At 50.5% G+C, this 21,958-nt stretch overlaps 1 protein-coding gene across 1 annotated transcript; it reads left to right on the top strand.

The window, feature by feature from the left end:
- The first annotated feature begins 10,337 nt into the window (after positions 1–10,337).
- Positions 10,338–19,092, top strand: CA4 (carbonic anhydrase 4). The gene is made up of 8 exons (XM_058705727.1): positions 10,338–10,502; positions 15,086–15,139; positions 15,933–16,088; positions 16,794–16,939; positions 17,058–17,156; positions 17,415–17,481; positions 17,623–17,789; positions 18,765–19,092. Exons 1-8 carry the CDS (start codon positions 10,445–10,447, stop codon positions 18,957–18,959), a joined length of 942 nt encoding a protein of 313 aa, XP_058561710.1. The 5' UTR covers positions 10,338–10,444; the 3' UTR covers positions 18,960–19,092.
- The last annotated feature ends 2,866 nt before the right edge of the window (positions 19,093–21,958 follow it).

Here is a 21,958-nt window from a genome sequence, read left to right as displayed (position 1 = left end):
TGGGGAGTGTTGGGAGGTTGAGAGAGGAGTGTGCCTAGGGCTTCTCAGTGAAACCCCCTGTAGTCATCAAATGGGGAATCCCCAGATACACAAGGATCCTAGTCTGGGGACCCCAATCTCAGGGCTCAGAGGGTCCCTGTAAGTGTCTGATCTAGTCAACAGCCCCTGGTTTGTCCTCATCCTCTCCTCAGCTGCTTTCTCTCCCCTCTGAAGGCTTCCTTAGACCATCTCTTGCAGGTCCTGCACAGCACCACACTCCCTTACATTCTCTGCATCAAATTCAACAGCCAGGACAAACACAGACCATACACCAGGAAGAGGTCATTAACGTAGGGCTTGGCCTCTCTGCACAAAGACTAGCCTGGCCATGACCTGGGCTGATAAGGAGTAGGACCATCAGCTCTGAATGAGGTGAGCAGAGGAGGTCTCTCAAGCTAGGTCTGACACTCTGAAGGGCTGTTCTCACCTGTTCTGGGAGGGGTACCAGGTATGTGGTACAGTCTCTGCACTAGACAAGGGCTTAGCCAATAGAATACTGTGGGCTTCAACCCAGCCTCCCCCAGGATGAGACACCTCTTCCAAGTAACAGAAAGGCCCTCTCTCTTAAACCATTCACAGGCTCTGTGTCTGACTGGGGTGGGTGAGCCCTCCTACACAGATCATGCCCCAAAAAAACCTATACCCCTTAACAGTCACTCACATTCCCCCCTGATACTGCCAGCCACAGGCAGTCACTAATATTTATGTCTCTATGGATTTGCAATTTTGGACATTTCCTCTAAGTGGAATTATGTAATATGTGGTCTTTCATGAACTCTCTTTAGCTAAACATTTTCAAGTTTTATGTTGTAGCATATATTAGAATTTTCTTTTTATGACTAAATAATATTCTATTGAATGAATAGAATACCACATTTTATTTATCCACTCATCAGTTGATGGACACTGGATTATTTCTACCTTGTGGCTATTATGAATAATTCTGTTATGTACAGCCATGTGCAAGTTTTCACCTGAATATGTTTTTACTTCTCTTGGGTAAATACTTAAGAGTGGAATTTCTGGGTCACGTGGTAACTCCATGATTAACCTTTTGAGGAGCTGCCAGCAGCATTCGTGCTTCCCCACAGATCATGCTGATGACCTCTACCCATGCCTGGTACTCTCCAGGGCCCTTTCATGCATTGTAGGGGGAGCAGAACCAGTCTAGCTCAGCCCCTCCTATCCCCTGGCCAGCATAACCAATAGCGTGACCCTGTTATTCCTCAAGTCCTTGGAAGTAAAGCATAACCATAAGAGACTAGGGCTAAATTTGGGAACTGGGTTTTCTGGCTGTCTCCTGGTCACTAAAGGATCAGATTTTCTGGGGATATAAAGTGATTTCCTGAATCCATTGATGTCTTAGAAAAACTCTGACATTGTTCATTTGAAATTTCAGGAGTTTCCCAGGTGTAATCTGAAATCAGTCCCCATATCCAGGGTTGGGGGGGGGGGGGGAGGAAGCAAGGGACCTTACATATGATGCTTATTTTGGCCAGCTGCAAGATGAGTATATCTCTGCACCCACCTGACAAAATCTTTTTTTTTCAACGTTTTTTTTTTTTTTTTTTAATTTTTGGGACAGAGAGAGACAGAGCATGAACGGGGGAGGGGCAGAGAGAGAGGGAGACACAGAATCGGAAACAGGTTCCAGGCTCCGAGCCATCAGCCCAGAGCCTGACGCGGGGCTCGAACTCACGGACTGCGAGATCGTGACCTGGCTGAAGTCAGACGCTTAACCGACTGCGCCACCCAGGCGCCCCCCCCACCTGACAAAATCTTAAGAGTTTATATAAAGGCCTTAACTGGGTTCAGTTACATATACAACCAAGATGGTCTCAACAACACATTCTCTCAAGGTTCTGTCCTTGGGTAGCTTCTAGTGTGAGGAAGGCAAGCAGCTGAATGCACATTCCAAGGACAGGGGAGAAGGTGAAGAACCTCCCTCTGATTGCCTGTGTCTAGCGTGAGGGTTAACCAATGGTCTTCTCAACAGACATTGCCCTGCTCTACCTCACTATGTAACTTGGGACAAACTATAGCCCCATCTACAGACCTATCTGTAAAATAAATTCAGACTGCCCCTCAATCCTGAGGTTCTCCCCATCACATTATTTTCATAACAATGTCAATACATCTTGCAACTGGATAAACCTGGATTGGCACCAGCAGCTGGGTCCTGAGACAGTTATTTCACAGAGATGCTCTCAGGGCAGTTCTGAGCCACTGGCATACAGGAACCCACCTTTCTTCAGTCAGACCACCCACGCTGACCACGCTGAGTAAAGCAAGACAAGGATCATTCACTGACAAATATTTGTGTAGCTCCTAGAGTAGCACTGCTCTGGGAGAAGCCAACCTCATTCCTGACCTGACTGAGCTCAGCCCCTCAGGGTTGGGAGAGATTGATGAGGGAAGAGACAAGAGGACCACACCCAGTGGCATCTGCTGTTGGAGCAGGGAGCCTGGGCCAAAAGGCCCCAGGCTAGGGAGACATCACCCAATTGGAGGTGTTGGGACATTTCAGGCCTGAAGGGATGTACAAGCTTGATCAGGAAAGGTGTTCTGGGTAGGTGGAATCAGAAATACCAGGAGACTGAAACAGCTAGGAGCCAGACTGGTGCTGGGGGACTGCCAGTGGAGTGGCCATGGGCAGAGATGAGCAGGACAGTTTGGGTTAATATGAGCTCAGGAGATGAGGCTTTATGTATAGATGGAGTTTGGGGGGGGGGTAATATATTTTTATTTAATTTTTTGAGAGAGAGAGAGAGAGTGCACACAAGCTGGGGAGGGGCAGAAAGAGAGAGAAATCCCAAACCAAGTCCACATTGTCAGCACGGAGCCCAACATGGGGCTCGAACTCATAAACTGTGAGATCATGACCTGAGCTGAACTCGGACATTTAACCAACTGAGCCACCCAAAAGCCCTGATGGAGTTGTGTTTAACAGAAGCACTGGGCCTCATCCTGTTCCCAGGGAAAGGATGGGGGTCCTGTCCAGGGCACACCACCTGTGTTTGCCCTCCCACAACCATAAATTGCTTCCCTAAAGTGTCTCCCCTCTGCCTTTGTCCACTCATTTCCCACCTACCATTGCATTCTGACAGAGGGGCCCCATGACCAACCTGGAGGCTCTGGGGACATTGTGGCTGCTAGAAGGCCCTGGCTGGGATGCCACCTAGCTCAGAGATGTGTAATCTGAATCACACAAAGGGTTATTTTCATGTTTCCTAGAAACACTCCATAACTTCCCTCACTGTCACCAAGTCAGTGTAATTGGATTGCTCTACCTCCCTCCCCTGAAATAGCCCTCCCATACCTCCATTTCTGCTCAGAGGTGCCCTTATCTTTTCTTTTAACGTGGGGCAGGAGGTAGAGGCTGCATACTTGGGCCTGAGGGTGCAGGAAGGAGAGTTTGTCACAAGCACTGGTGCTAGAGTCTATACTGGAATTCCAAGTGAACAGGAAAGAGGCTCCAGGGCCATAACCAGGTCTTTGCCTTCAGCTCCTGGCTCCATGGTCCTGGAACACCAGCCTCTCCCTGTTAGATCATTTCAAGCTCCCTCCCTCCCTTCTTCCCCCTTACCTCTGACTTCTAACTCTGGCCAAATCCCCTGAGCACAGGCTCCAAGCCCCATCCATCCCTGGGGCTTGTGGCCTGGCCCAGGAGCTTGGCCCCACTGGCCCACCCTTTCGCCTTGCTTCCCAAATAGAATTCACAGTGGGGGAGTAGGGCTGTCATTGACCTTATAGAGCTCCAGCCAGCACCTCAAGGGTGCTGTCCATCTCATGGTACTGAACTTCACGACTACTTCAGCGCCTATCAGGAGCTACATCCCCCACTGTAACCTCCACTCAAAATCCAACCCAAACTCTAGGACATGTTCACACTGGTCCAATAACCCGCATGGATCATCCTCTACTTCAACAGTTCAAACCATCCCTGATTTGAACTGGAAGCACGCAGGAGATCCAAGCTTCAAGAAAGCAGAACGTGACCCAGCTGAGGGCTCCACAAGGGGCTGCTGGTCCATGGGTCCTCAGAGTTACCATTTTCTGCCTCCTGGCCAGCCCTAAGAGGGTGGAGATCCAACCAAAAGACTGCACCCCACTCCTCACCCCACCCTCATCCCCATATCTGCTACAAAATGAAAATGCAGAGCACCCCACTCAAAAATTGTCAAGAATGTCAAGAGGGTGACAGCAGAAGTCCAGCCACTCTGTGACTACACAAGTCCCACACTCAGGAAGCCAACCTTGCCCTTTTCCACCCCACATAGGTCTCATTAAACCTTAACTACATTTCAGAGTTAGCTAGGGGTTACCTACTATGGCAGCCACTTGCTTCCCACCTTCCTTGGTTGCCAGAAAAGGGAGGCAGGGAAGATTAATCTAACCATCCCATATGTACCCACACATAGCTCTTACCAGAGGCAGGAGGTCAGCTATCTATGCAGCCTTGCTAAATCTCAGCTTCTATCTGCCGTTCTGACACCTCCATCCCACCCCAGGGTATGCAGAGCCAGGGCCACACCTGAATGAAGTGTCTAAGGTAGGGTACTTGCTGACACATTCTCAATTATTTTTCTCAGTTTCACTTCTGATATCTGAGAGTAGTTCAGATGATAAATGAGGTTGTACAAAGTAGTAGCATTCAGGAAGTCTCTTGGGAGGTAAAGTTCTGGGAATCAGGGGTGGACCTAAAGAGTTGTTTTCCAAATCTCTGAATCTATTTTAGTGTCATTAAATGATGCCCTTCCCACAACTGAAAAAGAAGCACCAGGGCAGGACAGACTGATACAGTTATCGTGAAGAACTTCCAAACTGTAAAAGGTCCTGATAGGCTGGAAGCGCAGGGACAGCAGAGGGCGCCATCACTGTGCAAACCACAGCGGGGAGGAGGCATCCACAAGCACGCACTTTTTCCTCACAGCCTCTCTACCTTGCAGATCTATAAAAGAACACCCCCACCATCACCGCACAACCCCACACACATGTTCCCTATCTTACAGGCACACCAGAGGTCAGAGAGTTAGAACTCCAGACTCAGATCCTCCAATTGGCCTCTGAGGGTCCCTTGGGGGCAGGGAGGGGGGACCTCACAAATCTTTCGCCTTGTCCTTTACCGCACCTCCAAACTATTCTCCTGAACTGATGGTAGTTCTACTCAATGAGGAGCTGGGGGAAGGAACTGGGATGACTGGTTTCCCTCCCAAGCTTATGGCTCTGCTTCTCCAGTGAGATGTTCCCTGCGGTGTTATTTACAATGGGAAGTCAGCTGAGGACACAGGCTATTGTGGAACTACAAAATGACAATTGGAAAGGCTGTGAGGTAATAGGACTCATGTTTACACTGAAATGTGAAGTTTAAAAAGTAGGACACAAAGCTGTTCATTATGTCAATAGTGTTTTGCATCATGATCAAGACTGAAAGAAGATGGAAAAATTCAACATAGATTAAGGTGGCGGTGATTATTCTGTTTAAAGCTTTCTTTCTTAAAAATATGTCAAATTGTAAAATAGCTGCCTCTGGGAGATGAGGTTATTGGTGATTTTTTCCCCATGCATCTTTCCAAATATTCTACAATGAGTAGGTATTATCTGGATAATCAGAGAAAAAGAAGTACACACACACACACACACACACACACACAGAGTCTGTTCTCTTCATGTTGCCTCAGCATGAATTGAGGAGCGAGCATTCCCCTTTCCTCCAAGGTTGCCTTTTTCTCCCTACCTGGTTCAACCTTCATCACCCTCTTTAGAGTTTTTTCTGCTCCAAAACCAGAATGTAAATGAATACACTTGGAAAATCCAAAGCAGTTCTGATCTCAGCCTCCTGCTTGTGTGAACCTGGACTCCTGTAGCTGAGACAGTGATAGGAGAGGGGACAGCCATGGGAGTTTTCCTGACCTCTCTGCAGGGCAGGAACAGAACATATGTCATTTCCATTGCTGGATCATTCCATGCTTTGTACTGCTATTATTATTCCAAAATGTCCAGGGCAGAAATTTCCAGCAGCCCCTCTACTAAGGAGGTCCCTATCCTGCTCCATGAGAGCCTCCAACTCTTTCCCCTTCTTCCTGCTTCCCCAGGATTCTCCCTACAGACCAGAGAAACAGGGTAGGCATTAAGACAAGGGAAGAGTAACTACAGGTTTCACAGGTGCTGGCAGGAAAGGAGATTTCTTATCTCTGCTAGAATATGGCAGAGATCCCTGTTGGGGAGTGCTGGAGAGCAGGATATTGATTAAACCTTGTCCTGCATGTGGGTTTCATCTCAACACCCAGGGACACAAACCTGGAGTCTCTGCAAACATTTCTTTGAATCATCTGCTAATCATAGAGGCTCTGAGGGTGCAGAAAGCAAGAGGAGATGGAGGCTAGGGGTCTCAATGGGAGGGAGGTGTGTGTGTTGTGGGGGAAGGGATGAAATGGCATGGAAAGAATATGGGGAGGGGAACAGACCAGGGTTCAGACCTCAGCCCTGTTTTCTCTTTGCTGGGCAACTTGGGTGAGTCACTACCCTCTCTGAGTCTCAGCTTCCTCTTTTGTAACTCAAAGAAGTTATTAAAGGTCCCTGTCCCTTTCTAGGGCCAAGCAACCCTCTCTGAAGAGGTTTCCTGACCCAGAAAATCACAGTCTTGATATATACCCCTCATCAAAGGAAGTATCAGTACAACCTTCTAACTCCAACATCTGATGCCAAATGCCCCTCCAATCCCATCTCTTGGCACCCTCACCTCTCACTTGGTGATTATCCATCCCACTCTATGTCTCTTCTCATCCTGTTCTCTCCGACTGGATTTCCCTTCTCATTTTGGGTTAACACCTACTTGTCTTCTAAAACTCAGCTTGGGTCTCATCTCCTCCAGGAGGCCTTCTCCAATTCCCCACTTACTGGCTGGGTTAAGTACCACTCCCCTGGGCTCCTATAATATCAAGGGCATATTCTATTTTTGCCCCTAATGGTTAGTAATTACAGCTGAGGCTTATTGAACTTTACTAAGCTCCTAGACCTCTACCAGGCTATCTACCCAGCATCACATACTTGGATCCTAACCATACCATGTGAGGGAGTGCTGTCTTCATTCTCCATTTTCCTTAACCTACTGAGCCACCCAGGTCTCCTTTCCCCATTTTCCTGATTAGGACATTGAGCCTGAGGGCTGGGGTTGGGATGTGAACCCAGAGCAATATTGCCTAAAGCCTGTTCTAAGCTTCTGCCTTATACTCTGCCCACCTTACCGCCTGAACATAGATGTGGTAGTTTTCTCTTTAGGGGTATATATTAAGCCTTCCTCTGACCTATTAACACCAGGAATGCAGTATTCTTGTTCCCTGTGCTTCCACCCCATGCCAATCAGAGTCCCAACAAGGGCTGAATCTGAATCTCACATTCTTGAGTCCGTGCAGTTGGGGCTGCAGGCTCCTTGCTCCTCAGCCTTCCTCACCCCTCCCTAGGTCCTGGGAGTCCAGGAAGAACCTTTCCTGGGCCTAGCCCAATGTCCCACCTGATGCCACATCCACACCTGCCTAGGGTCATGTTTAATTCAGGTAAAGGGACCTTCATTTAGAGGTCATGGTGACATGTGTTAATGTGCTAGCCTGGGCCAGCCTATCTCAGACTTAGGTCACAGAATTCTCACAACAACCTATGAAGAAGATAGGATATGATTTTCACTTTACAAATGAGGGAAACTGAGACTCAGATGACCTCACAGAGCAAGTGTGTCGAGCCAGAAGTGATCCCAGGGTTGTCTGCCCTCAAAGCCCTTTAGTTTTGCCACTGCTTCTGTCCTGCTCCAGGGCCATATGAGTGAACATCCCCAGAAGATGACAACCGTGATTCATGTCTGCACCTGCCACAGGTCAATGGCTACACCCAGGAACCATGAGGCAGGTTGTGAAAGTCTGGGCTGGGCAGGTGCTGGCTCACAACTGGTTCCCAATAACTGTTTATTGACAGAGGTCAGCAGGGTAGAGATTATCATCCCCACTTTATAGATGAGGAAGTTGCAATCACAGAGGAGTAGGAAAGTTGCCCAAGGCCATCCCTCAGTTAGAGGAAGAACAGAGACCTGAATGCAGGACACTTGGGGACCCTGGGCGGAATAAGAGGAAAGAGCCTGTGCCAGGGCTGGGGCTGGTGGGCCTGGGCTGGCAGCTTTATGGGTCCTGTAAGTCACTGAGATGTGTCAGGGCCCATCCCAGCTCTAATGATACCTGCTTGAATGAGGGCTTTGTCCTCTCCAGGGGAACAGGGCCCTGAGCCTAGGCAGTGACAGGTGACTAGTTTATAGCAGGCCAGGACAGGGGTCTAGGCTGGGAGATAAGGCTGGGAATGTTAAGACTAAAAGTGGGGGGCCTCCTGACCTGTGTAACCTTGAAGAGATGACATATAGAGAAGGAGCCACCCTCTGACCTCCCACATTGCAAATGTACAGCCTTTGTGGTGTCCGTGATTAAGGAACATTCGTGAGGATGTGCCCAGACTTAACCTCCCCCCATTCATGCCCTATGCCTCAAACGGTACACCATACCAGGGCCTGGTTCTCCCCCCTATCTTGTTAGCCGCAGTATCTTAGGGGGCGCACTCAAAAGTGTGGAGTAGGATTACCTGGGTGTAGCTCTCCCACCCACATTCTTCTCCCCTGGGAGGCCCCAATGGAATGGACTTTGAAGGGGATCAGTAGCCCCTTAACTCCACCAAAGGTTTCCAAAGTCTCTCCTGCAGTCAAGGGGCTGGCCTGGGGTCACAGGGAATCCCTGAAGTAGATTTCATTCCCAGAAATAGGGTTCCTTCTCACTCCATTCCTCAGTCCTGAAAGATATATTTTTATAGCCCCATGGACGTAAATCCACTCCACAGAAAAGGCCCTAGGGTGTGGAATCCCTCCCCTGACTCCCATGGTCCTGGTTGCTGATTAAATTCTAAAGCAGTGTGGACAATAGAGCCCTAAGCCTGGTGTGGACGCCCCCTCTCCTCTCTGTAGGATCAAAGTTGCTCCTTGAGGCTGTGTGATCCTGGGCCAGGACGGGGGGAGTGCTGATTAGAGCCAGGACTCTAAGGAGGAAGCCCCTTTGCCTGGATAGTTCTAGGGGAGACAATCCCTCTTCAGAGGTCCCTAGCTTAGGTTCAAAGGCTGGTGGGGGCTGAGAGGTTGGCAGCGGATGGGGAAGCGACTAGACCAGAAAACAGGGGCTTCCTGTTGATGAAGGGGGCCCAGGCCCACTGCTTGATTCCCTGTCCCTCTTCCTTACCCAACTCTGAGCCTTTCAAACTCCCACGGAAGCCTTCACCAGATGTGGGACTCACAGTACCTAGAGCCATGAAGGAGTCCAGAGGCATTGCAGCAGGGGGGCCAAAGCCAGGAGAGGGAGTACCCCTCCTGAGACAAGAGGCAGCTTCCTCTCTATGGCGGCCCTCAGCCCAGTTCCTTCAAGAAAACTTTCCTTTCCCTGGCCCTCTCTGAAGATCCTGACAGACAAGTGAACTAAGGGTCCATTCAGACCCCTGTCTTTTCTCTTCCCATCTCATCTTAGGGGTTGGGGGGGCCTCAAGAGGAACCAGCCCCGTCCCTCTGACCCCATAAGTTTCTCTCTCACTGAGCCCTTGGACTCTACTTCTTAGTTCTGCCGCCTCACCGCACCCTTGCTCTGGCCATCACAAAAACACACAGCAATTTAGGGGCGTCTTCACTGTTGGAAGAAGGGTCTTTGGTCTGCTTAGAAAATAAGTTTGGAGCAGCCTAGGAGGAAACAGAAAAGAGATGATACCCAGAGTATCAGCGACCACTGAGTGAGAAAAGCAAGCCTTCTTTCTGAGGACACCTGTTTCAACGAACACCCGTACACATTCCTCAACTCCAGCATCCTTCGGAGGCTATGTACACCCGCCTCAACTCAAGCCCATTCCAAGGCCCCGGCGGACTGCTTCCGAGGCGAGAGGGCTGCGCAGGGGTCCGGGCCAAAATGATCAAAGGCAGGAATATGGACACCCACCGTTGTGTCGAGCAAGTACCTCGCGAAGTCACCACCCTGTTCCCAAACCGGAGACCCCGTGTGGGATGGGGGCAGGGGGCTATGGCGGGGAGGGCACGACCTCTGGGCAGAGAGGAGAGGAGCTGGCGGAGGAAGGGAAAAGGATTGTTCCGGGCACAAGGCACAAGGTGGCTCGGCAGGGGGTGGGAAGGCCAGGAGGGGAGCGGAGGATTTCAGCGCTGGGACAGGACGCGGGGAGGAGAGGCTCCGCCAGGGGGAGGAGCTACTCTCCGCGTCCCGCTGTCGGGGCCCCCTCCCGTAGCGGCTCCGCTATAAAACCCGGTCCCGCATGATCGCGGCACCCCCGGAGGCCTCCTCGGCGCGCGCCCACCGGCTCTGCGGCGTGTTTGCTCCTGTGAGGGATGCGGCTGCTGCCTGCGCTCCTGGCCCTCGCTGCTGCCCGGCCCTTGGCCTGCGCAGGTGAACGCGCGGGCTCCCGCCCGGCCCCTCTGCGCCCCCAGCCATAGTGCACGCGAGACACCGGGCGAGCGTCGGGCTCGGGCTGCCTGGGTACCGCCGCGGCGACGGGGGCGAGCGGATGGGACGGGTGCGAGCCAGTGGGCGCACACGAACGGCCACGTGCGGCTGTGGAGCTGGTGTGTGCACGAGTGTGGAGGGCTGCGGGGGGCGCGCGGGGCCCTGCGGGACCTCGGCCCCGCGAGAGTGACAGTCAGTGATGAGGATGCTTCTCCCACCCGCCTCGACGCACGCAGCGGTTCTTTCCCTTTCTGGAGTTGCGTGCGCCTTTGCTCCTCAGACGGTCGCAGTCCGTCCCGCCAGGGCTCGGTGCTGAGTGGCTGTCCCCCTCCCAGAGCACGGGTGCAGATTGTGTGCGGTGGGTCCCTGGTATCCCCCCTTCCCCCCCCCCCCCCCCCGGGTTCCTTGTCGCCTGAGGCTGCCTGTCCCATTCACTTCCCCAGCCCCCAGCACTGTACTGGGAGCCTGCAGGCTAGGGACACTGGGAGACCCGAGGCCCTGGCCGAGCCGGTCTTTCCGGCCAGGGTGATTTTCATGTAAAGATTAATGTGTGTCCGAGCTCTTAATTATTCGTCTAGGTGGGAGGTGGCGGGAGTGGTGTGTTAATATTTGATAAAGAGCCGAAAGCACCTCCAGCCGCACAGGGCGCAGAGATCCGGGGAGGCATCTTTTCTGCGACCCCACGGGGACGGTCTCCTTTTCAGGAAGCCCCCATCTGCTAGTCTCCAGCTTAGCTACCCCTCCGATGGTCCCCCTAGGGGTTCACCCGGCTAGACTTACTCTCCAAAGCTAGATGCTCCTCTCTTTGGAGTTCTGGAATTGAGTGGTGAGGGTGTCCTCAGGAGCAGAGGAGAGTGTGTGCCCTTTGCAAGAAAGATTTAGCTGGCCGGTTGTGTGTGTGTGTGTGTGTGTGTGTGTGGTGTTCCGGGGGGAGGGGGGGATGAGGGGAATCTTGCAGAAACTGTTGGCTTCTTTCTTTCTTTTTTTTTTTTTTTTTTTTTGTTGGCTTCTTTCTAGGAGAGGAGAAAAGAGAAAAGACAGGGTGTGAAAAAATTTCTAGGTAAAGTTGAGAGTTTGAAACCCGCTTCAGTAGGCTTAGTAGAAAAAGAAAAAAGAAACAGTTTGCAATTAATTCGGTTGTTTTGTACCTGTGTGGTGGTGGGTAAATCACTTAATCTCAAATTTCTCATTTACAATATAGGGATAGTCATTCTGACCTTAGGTGTTTTAAGGATTCAAATAAGATAATGGGTGTAAGTACTTAGTGCAGTGCCTGCATGGCACGTGGCAGACTCCCCCAGATGTGATGACAGTGATGGCTCTACCACTGCCTGGGACCAGCCAGCCAGGAATCTTTCTCAGCTGCCCCTTCATGCAAGCTGTGCTCTCCTTAAGTGCTGAGGCTTTTTCACTGGGAACTATCTTGGGACCTGTCTTCCTCCACCCATTTCATCCCCTTGGACATTTGAGGCTGAAGAGTGATGAGGCTGCACATCACACTCCTGAGTATCTGCTGCTGTGGAAGGTGGAGGGGAGAGGAACATAGACTTCTTCTGAGCCCCAGAACCCTGGCCAGGAGTTGCTGAGACTTTGCCAGGACATACTTGGGTTTTTTGCTGAGCTGGTTTCCAGGATTCCTCCTTCCCCACAGAGTGGGAGGGTAGCTTGAGCAAGGTCCATCAGAGAACTTCGATCACCTCTAAAGAACAGAAGGGTGGTGGGCAAGTGATTGGTGATGTGGTTATGTCTATTACTGCATCCCTGCTCAGAGCAGGTCACCTAGGAAGAACTTGGAGTTTGGAGCCAAGATCTGTCTGTGGGGAGCCTCTCTTGCCCTATGGAGATGGACTGAGGCAGCAGGCTCATAATTATTTGCAAGGGCAGCCCTCTCATGAATGAATATAGGAACCTGAGCTGGTTTGCGACCGTGCCGCCTCTTGCTTGAAAGTCCCTCCCCTCAGCCCACAGATGTAGACCTGACCCCTGGCCTCATCAACATTATGTTTTCCTGGTTCTTGACTCCAGAAGAGAGTAGTTACAAGAGCATTCAGCCAAGCAGGGCAAAAGTCTCCATGATTAAGACAGTGGATCAGAGGTCACCATTCCAAAACCAGGAGCTGTAGCCAGAGTCAGGGGAACAGCAAATTCCTAAGAAAGGCTCAGTGTGAATCAGATGGGCCCTGGGGAGGCTGAGAGGGGGTTCCGCCCTTCAGGACTCTGATGTAAGCAAGGCTTCCCCTGGAATGGCTTCCCCTTGGGCCTCCCAGTCAACCTTGGAAGCCCCTTCTGCCTTCAGGACCTTTGAGAGGGGAAGACATAGGAGAATTTTTTTTTAATTTTTTAATGTTTATTTATTTTTGAGAGAGAGAGAGAGAGAAAGAGAGAGTGCAAGTGGGGGAAGGGTAGAGAGAGAGGGAGACACAGAATCCTATACAGGCTCCAGCCTCTGAGCTGTCAGGACAGATCCCGATGCAGGGCTCAAACTCATGAGCAATGAAATCATGACCTAAGCCAAAGTTGGATGCTTAAGCAACTGAGCCACCCAGGTGCCCCAAGACATAGGATAATTATAACAAGGAGCCTTCCATGGGTGTGAATGACCTTCCATGTCATTCAGTGTCTGCTCGGACACTGACCAAAGTCCTGGGTGTTTGGTAGCAGTTCGTTCTAAGGGAGAATGGAGGGCTCAGAAAAGTTCACGTAATCCTCTTGCAGAGACTGAGCAAGAGCCAGGACTGAGGCCAGGTGAACAGGCTCCAACTTCAGAGCTCTATCTACCTGCAGAGATGGGCCTGGGTGGGAAGTGGCCACAGCTCCTTGCATAGTTGACCCGCATGGGGGTTCCTCAGATGCAGCAATTTCTGGGAACAGCAGAGCCCAGTCCAGGGCAGGGGACAGATTGTTGTGGGGAAGACACTGCAGGGACTGTCAGACTCTGAATGAGGCTGAGCCAGCTTTGACCCAGAGTTGGGAAACTCAAAAACCCTAGGTGACTCTGAAGGGCCTGGAGTGAGAAAGTGCCCTGTTTTCTGTGGATGCTCACTCTCCTGACCTGGAGCCCCTCCTTCCTTCCCCTACCAAGAACTTGACCTCCTACTGGCTCCCTCCTCACCACATCCCCATTCCAGGGACTCCAGAGGAGGTGGGGTGGAGGGAGGCAGCCTGGCAGGAAGGGGGAGATGTGCTCAGAGACCTTAGCTCAGCTGAGTGGGAAGCTATGCTTTTCTTAGGAATTTTCTCATCCTTGAGTTCTTTCCAGCTCACTTCATTTGTCTCCTCTCCGCCCAGCCTTTGGCCATCTGTGCACTGATCTGAGGCCAGAGGGAGGGAGGCCAGAGAAGGGAAGGACCCATTAGGGAGTTTACTATGTTCTAGGTTGCCTGGAATACTCTACTATCTCTCAATCCTCCCACAGCCCAGTGAGGTGGATGGTATCAGCTCCACTTGACAGATGATAAAACTGAGGCTCAGAGAGATTAGGTGACTTGCCGCTAAACCTGCCGTGCCCATGTGGCCCAGCCAGGATTCCAGCTCTGGATCAAATGTTTTGTCCATCCTGCTGCTTCAGCCTTTTTTTTTTTTTTTTTTTTTTTTGTAATCAATAGACTATACTTATAGAGCAGTTTTAGGTTTACAGAAAAACTGAGCAGAAAGCACAAAGGGTGTCCCCTCTGCCCTTGCAGTTTCCCCTGATGGTAACATCTTGCATTTAGTGTGGTAGGTTTGTAGCGCTGCCTCTTTTCAGAGATGCTGGTTCTACTGCCCTGAACCAGAGCTGGGATTAGAACCTGAATCTGGCCCCATGAACCAGGATTGTGAGGTAATGGGACAGGGGAAAAGGCCTGACTGCCTTTCCCGATGGGTTGTGAGAGTTTAGCCCAGAATGGGTCTTAATAACACAAGAGGGTGTGTGTTCCAGGGAGGGGCTAGTCTAATCTCCTCCATCATCCGGATCAACTCTGGGAAGAGGGCCAGGCTGAACCTGGCTCTATTGTCCCAGGAAGGGAGACTGGGCTAATACTTCTCCTGTGCTCTTGCCAGAACCGCCCTTCCAGGTTTAGGGTGGGAGATGCAAGGGAGGAGGGGGCTGAAAGCAATTGGAAGAGAGTGTGGAGACCAAGCCCGGGGTAGAGCTGGTAGCCTCAGAAGGCCCCCCTAAGGTCCCTCAAGGGTGACTTTTTTGCCTGAGGAGTAGTGCCCTGGGCATGATGTGCTGTGGGTCAGGACACCTGGGGCCTGGCTGATTCTACTGCCTCCGCCCCATCCCTATATTTTCTTTTGCCTCCTTCCTTTGGGCCCTCTGTCCCAGACTCCAGGAATGCTCCATCCCAACCCAAGGGGGTCTCTGACTCCATGGATATTCCTAGCCTCTGACCCACCATGTACGTGCACACGTGCATGCGCACACACAAACACACACAGAGACAGTGTTGCTTGTGCATACACAGCTCAAGTGCATTCCTAGAGACATATGTGTGCACAAATACACTGATACAGACTTCATATCCTTCCTCTGCCTATTCCAGATCCACACTGGTGCTACGACATTCAAGCCAAGGCCTCCAACTATGCTTGCTTGGGTAAGTATAGCACGTCTTACTGACAGGCCTTTCTGTGTGGTGGGGACTGCCCAAGTCAAAATGAAGACCCAGGGAGGGTGGGAAGGATAAGGGTAATGATGGCTCCTTAGTCAGATATCGGTTCTTCATACACACACACACACACACACACACACATACACACACAGTCCTGGTCCTGAGGAGACAGGGAATGTAGAGTGACCTGAATTGTCCCTGGCATCTCCTGTCACTATCACCAAGAGGATGTCTTCTATCAAATAAATCAGCAGTAGCATCAGATGTAAAGATACATTTTGCTCTTTTTTTTTTTTTTTTTAAGTAGGCTCCACGTCCAGTGTAGGGCTTGAACTCATAACCCTGAGATCTAGAGTCACATGTTCCACCGACTGAGCCAGCCAGGTGCCCCACATTTTGCTCATATAACAAAAGGAAGAGTTGGGTCTGTTCCAGTGACACCTCTTTGGGTGGACCTGGGAAGTTGTCCTTTGCATTTTTCCCCCAAATTTGATCCATGCCCCCACAGTCTGCTTTCCTCTGGTCTGTACTGTGTTTCAGTGACTAGTGCTGCCCCATTCCCAAGCCTCTATCAACTGGCTACAGGGAATCAGCCTCCTCCAGTTCTGCTTCCCTGCCTCTTAGTCCTCAGATAATGCTTAACATTAGTCAGGCTTTCCTAAGCCCCCTTCCAGGGCACTCCTCTCCACAGCTTCCAAGCACCTTCCCATCCCCCTCCTTGAACTTGAGGAGGTGCTATGTGCCCCTGAATCTCAGCCCACCCTCCCTCCTTGCTCAGGGCCTAGCCAATGGGGTGGAGACTGCAAGAAGAACCGCCAGTCCCCCATCAACATTGTCACTACCGAGGCACAGGTAGACCCAAACCTGGGACTCTTCTCCTTCTCTGGCTATGACAAGAAGCAAAAGTGGAAAGTCCAAAACAATGGGCATTCAGGTGGGTCTCAGGCAGATGGGATAGGGGACCTGGGCAGGCATGGGCACCTGGTCCGGGGACCCTTGAGTTCCAGAAGACTTGGATGGGTGGGCTCCTCCAGGGACGACTAGGTGCAGGTCCACCTTTGCTGAGGAAGGACTGCAAAGCCTAGCAGTGGGAGGGTAGGGAGAAACAGGAAGGGCCTTAGAAAGGAGGGAACACTTCATAGTATTTTCAGTACTTTAATCAGACCGGTCTGCTATGGGAGAAGGGCAGCATTCTAGGAAGAAGGAACAACATGTGCAGAGGCACAGAGGTATGGAGCAGCTTGGGGTGCTCAGGGAACTACGTGTGGCTCCGTGTGCCTGGTGGACAGAGAGCAAAGGTAGGAGGGATCAAAGTCCATCCAGGGTTGGCCAAACTGAGCCCAGGGGCAGGTGACCCAGGGCTGAGGACTCTGGACATTGCCTTGAGGACACCAGGGCACCAGGGAGAGGGCTGAATTGCATGTTTGGGATGTGCAGAGGGAGAGGCAGGCAAAGAGGCCAAGAAGAGGCCAGAAAAAAATCTGGGCCATATCACCTGTCCCATTCCATCCTATTTCCACAGGCCCAGGCATGTAGCCTACGAAGGGTCGGAGGTAGGAGAGAAGGTTCTGCCTAGGTGGAATTGGGACGGGCTAGAGGAGGTGGGTGCAAGGACTCTGTCCCCTCTTGTGCTCTCCAGTGATGGTATTGCTGGAAGATGAGGCCTCGGTCACTGGAGGAGGATTGGCTGCCCGCTACCGGGCCAAACAGATGCATCTGCACTGGTCAAAGGAGTTGGATAAGGGCTCAGAACACACCCTCAACAGGGTTCGCTATGCCATGGAGGTGAGTGCCCTTTCCTGGGTTGACACCTTTGTTGGGCTCTGGGTGGACCTGCCTGTGTCAAGAAAGGTGGTCCAGCCGCCTCACAGGCCCTCTCTCCATTCCTCTCACTCCCCACCAGATGCACATAGTACATGAGAAAGAGAAGGGGACATCGAGGAGCGAGAAAGAGGCCCAGGATCCCAAAGATGAGATTGCAGTGCTGGCCTTCTTGGTGGAGGTGGGGCCCTCATCCCCTAGGGTCTGAGAGGCTCCTTCTTGGATCCAGAGATCTGCAAGGCAGGAGGGGACTGGGGGGATCCAGACTTCCCCTCTGTTTCTCAGTGACTTCTCTGCCCCCAGGTGGGGAGCCCAGAGCCTCTCAGGGCCTCAGTCCCAGAAGCTGCCTGCCCTCCCCACCACAGTCCAGAAGAATGGGCTGGTGGTCACCCCTGGCTCTCCACATGTCCCTGTCAAGCCCCCTTCTGTTCTGTTCCAGGCCGGATCTGAGGAAAATGATGGCTTCCAGCCTTTGGTGGAGGCGCTGTCTTATATCCCCAGACCCAGTGAGTGGCTGGGGGTGAAGGGAAGAGAGGAGACTTCTTCTTACAAAGGAAGAGCTAGGGTGATGCAGTGGCCTGGGTTCTCAGGGATCCCCTGCTTCTCCCACCAACTGACAGTATCCTCTGTTTCTGCCTCTGCCCCAGAGATGAACACCACAATGAATGACAGCATCAGCCTGTTAGACCTGCTCCCCAAGAAGGAGACACTGAGGCACTACTTCCGCTACCTGGGCTCACTTACCACTCCAGGCTGCGAGGAGAAGGTTGTCTGGACTGTGTTCCAGGAGCGCATTCAGCTCCACAAGGACCAGGTACCTAGGACCCAGCCAAGGGTGTGGCCCCCCACTGCCCAGTTCCCCACACCATTCCTCTGGATCCCCACAGAGGCACCCTGGACTGGGGTGGGGATGGGTCACCAGGGAATCCATAGACATTCCTTGGGGCGGACAAGACAGGTCTGGCCTATCCCATCCCTGGTTTGAGGGCTGGAGGGGAGGCTATGGCAGAGGAGGTCAGAAAATGCTCCCATGCTGCCCGCTGTAAGTAGGTGGGAGTTGTCCAGCTGAGGGCAGGGAACCAATGTCCTGAGGAGAGGGATCAGCATGGGGGAGGGTCCAAGGCTGGCCAGGAGCAGCTGAGAGAGGGTCAGGATAGCCACAGTAGGAACAAGTCCATTCATTCAACAAATGGTGCTCGAATCCTTATAACACATTAGGCTCTAGGGATAGAGCAGTGAACCAAAGGGCCCAAATCCCTGCTCTAGTGATACTTGCATTGCAGAACAGTGGTTCTCAAAGAGTGGTCCCTGGACCAGTGGCATCAACATCATCTGGGAACTTGCTCAACATTCACATTCTTGGGCCTCACCCCAGTCCTACAGAATCAGAAACTGTGTGGGCGGGGCCTGGCAAAGTGGGGCCCAGCAAGCATCCCCCCCTTCCTCGCCCCCAGCTGTGATACTACTGCACACTGAAATCTGAGAACCACTGTTCTATAGTAGCAGTGATAATACAGCAGTGATCAGTGACTGTGGGGCTGCAAAACGGTGAGCTGTATGTCCTTAGCTTCCCAGCTAAGTGAAGCTAATAGGAACTAAGCCCCCACCAGTGCCAAATAGTCTATATCCCCTTTTTCTTTTCATCTGCACAAAACCCTGAGAGTTAGAGATTCTGAGCCTCCTTATTAGTGAGGGCTCAGAGAAGCAAGGTTACTGGCCTGGGGTCACACAGCAGGAAATGTAGCTATGCTTGCTCCCTGCTTCCTGTTGAGCCCTGCCCCTTCCACAGATCGCTGCGTTCTCCACGAAGCTCTACTACGACTCGGAGCAGAAACTGAAAATGACAGATAATGTCAGGCCACTGCAGCTCCAGGGACAGCGCCTGGTGTTCAAGTCTCAGGCCCCAGGACAGCCGCTGCCCTTACCCTTGCCAACCCTGCTGGTCCCCATGCTCACCTGTCTGTTGGCTGGCTTCCTTGCATGATAGCTCACTTCTGGACACTTGACCTCTGCTCTCATCCCATAGAGGCCTGGGGCTTCCATTCCTCAGGCTTCCTAGCTTGGATTTTGATGATGATTAAACAGATATATTTTTGGAGAAGCCTTTCTCAGGTCTATTTTTAGTTTCCATGACTGTCTCTGTTCTGTTCCCTTCAATCCACCGCCATTCCAGGGTAGGAGACTTAAGGCCTGGATATTTCTTCTACGCAAGGACCATGGGGCATCCCCTCCTACCTTTTGCCCCCCTCCCACCTTTTTTGAACTCTCTGTCTGCATCCCATTTGGAGAGATGCAAAGATAGCTCTGAGTTCCAATACAGCGAAAGCCAGAAAAGTTCTGGGAACCTGGGTGGCTCAGTTGGTTACACTTTTGACTCTTGATTTCGGCTCAGGTCATGATCTCACAGTTTGTGAGATCAAGCCCTGTGTCAGGCTCTACGCTGACAGCATGGAGGCTGCTTGGGATTCTCTCTGTCCCTCTTTCTGCCTCTCCCCCTCCTCCATCTCCTGCTCTCTCTTAAAATAAATAAACTTTTAAAAAGAAAAGAAAAGAAAGAAAAGAAAACCAGAGAAGTTCCAATCCAGCCTCTTCATTGTATAATGGGGGAAGCTGAGGCTCAGAAAGGAGAGGAGAATACATGGAGGCCACAGAGGGGGCTCTGGCAGAAGTGGCTCAGGATCCAGCCTAGCACTTTCTCCTCTGTACTAGGGGTGGAGAGTGCAGGTTGTGTGTGGTACAGCCTAGGCAAGGTAGGTGAGAGGGGGTTCATTTATTTGTCCAAATATTTCTTTTTTTTTTTTTTTTTTTTTTTTTTTTTTTTTTAATTAATTTATTTTTTTTTTTAATATATGAAATTTACTGTCAAATTGGTTTCCATACAACACCCAGTGCTCATCCCAAAAGGTGCCCTCCTCAATACCCATCACCCACCCTGCCCTCCCTCCCACCCCCCATCAACCCTCAGTTTGTTCTCAGTTTTTAACAGTCTCTTATGCTTTGGCTCTCTCCCACTCTAACCTCTTTTTTTTTTTTTCCCTTCCCCTCCCCCATGGGTTTCTGTTACGTTTCTCAGGATCCACATAAGAGTGAAACCATATGGTATCTGTCTTTCTCTGTATGGCTTATTTCACTTAGCATCACACTCTCCAGTTCCATCCATGTTGCTACAAAAGGCCATATTTCATTTTTTCTCATTGCCACGTAATATTCCATTGTGTATATAAACCACAATTTCTTTATCCATTCATCAGTTGATGGACATTTAGGCTCTTTCCATAATTTGGCGATTGTTGAGAGTGCTGCTATAAACATTGGGGTACAAGTGCCCCTATGCATCAGTACTCCTGTATCCCTTGGATAAATTCCTAGCAGTGCTATTGCTGGGTCATAGGGTAGGTCTATTTTTAATTTTCTGAGGAACCTCCACACTGCTTTCCAGAGCGGCTGCACCAATTTGCATTCCCACCAACAGTGCAAGAGGGTTCCCATTTCTCCACATCCTCTCCAGCATCTATAGTCTCCTGATTTGTTCATTTTGGCCACTCTGACTGGCGTGAGGTGGTATCTGAGTGTGGTTTTGATTTGTATTTCCCTGATGAGGAGCGACGTTGAACATCTTTTCATGTGCCTGTTGGCCATCCGGAAGTCTTCTTTAGAGAAGTGTCTATTCATGTTTTCTGCCCATTTCTTCACTGGGTTATTTGTTTTTCGGGTGTGGAGTTTGATGAGCTCTTTATAGATTTTGGATACTAGCCCTTTGTCCGATATGTCATTTGCAAATATCTTTTCCCATTCCGTTGGTTGCCTTTTAGTTTTGTTGGTTGTTTCCTTTGCTGTGCAGAAGCTTTTTATCTTCATAAGGTCCCAGTAATTCACTTTTGCTTTTAATTCCCTTGCCTTTGGGGATGTGCCGAGTAAGAGATTGCTACGGCTGAGGTCAGAGAGGTCTTTTCCTGCTTTCTCCTCTAAGGTTTTGATGGTTTCCTGTCTCACATTCAGGTCCTTTATCCATTTTGAGTTTATTTTTGTGAATGGTGTGAGAAAGTGGTCTAGTTTCAACCTTCTGCATGTTGCTGTCCAGTTCTCCCAGCACCATTTGTTAAAGAGACTGTCTTTTTTCCATTGGATGTTCTTTCCTGCTTTGTCAAAAATGAGTTGGCCATACGTTTGTGGGTCTAGTTCTGGGGTTTCTATTCGATTCCATTGGTCTATGTGTCTGTTTTTATGCCAATACCATGCTGTCTTGATGATGACAGCTTTGTAGTAGAGGCTAAAGTCTGGGATTGTGATGCCTCCTGCTTTGGTCTTCTTCTTCAAAATTACTTTGGCTATTCGGGGCCTTTTGTGGTTCCATATGAATTTTAGGATGGCTTGTTCTAGTTTCAAGAAGAATGCTGGTGCAATTTTGATTGGGATTGCATTGAATGTGTAGATAGCTTTGGGTAGTATTGACATTTTGACAATATTTATTCTTCCAATCCATGAGCAGGGAATGTCTTTCCATTTCTTTATATCTTCTTCAATTACCTGCATAAGCTTTCTATAGTTTTCAGCATACAGATCTTTTACATCTTTGGTTAGATTTATTCCTAGGTATTTTATGCTTCTTGGTGCAATTGTGAATGGGATTAGTTTCTTTATTTGTCTTTCTGTGGCTTCATTGTTAGTGTATAAGAATGCAACTGATTTCTGTACATTGATTTTGTATCCTGCAACTTTGCTGAATTCATGTATCAGTTCTAGCAGACTTTTGGTGGAGTCTATCGGATTTTCCATGTATAATATCATGTCATCTGCAAAAAGCGAAAGCTTGACTTCATCTTTGCCAATTTGGATGCCTTTGATTTCTTTTTGTTGTCTGATTGCTGATGCTAGAACTTCCAGCACTATATTAAACAACAGCGGTGAGAGTGGGCATCCCTGTCGTGTTCCTGATCTCAGGGAAAAAGCTCTCAGTTTTTCCCCATTGAGGATGATGTTAGC

Source organism: Neofelis nebulosa, chromosome 16 (assembly GCF_028018385.1).
Source record: "Neofelis nebulosa isolate mNeoNeb1 chromosome 16, mNeoNeb1.pri, whole genome shotgun sequence".
NCBI classification, from domain to species: Eukaryota; Metazoa; Chordata; class Mammalia; order Carnivora; family Felidae; genus Neofelis; species Neofelis nebulosa.
The sequence above is the reverse complement of the archived record's forward strand: the minus strand, read 5'-3'. Positions and strand labels throughout refer to the sequence as shown.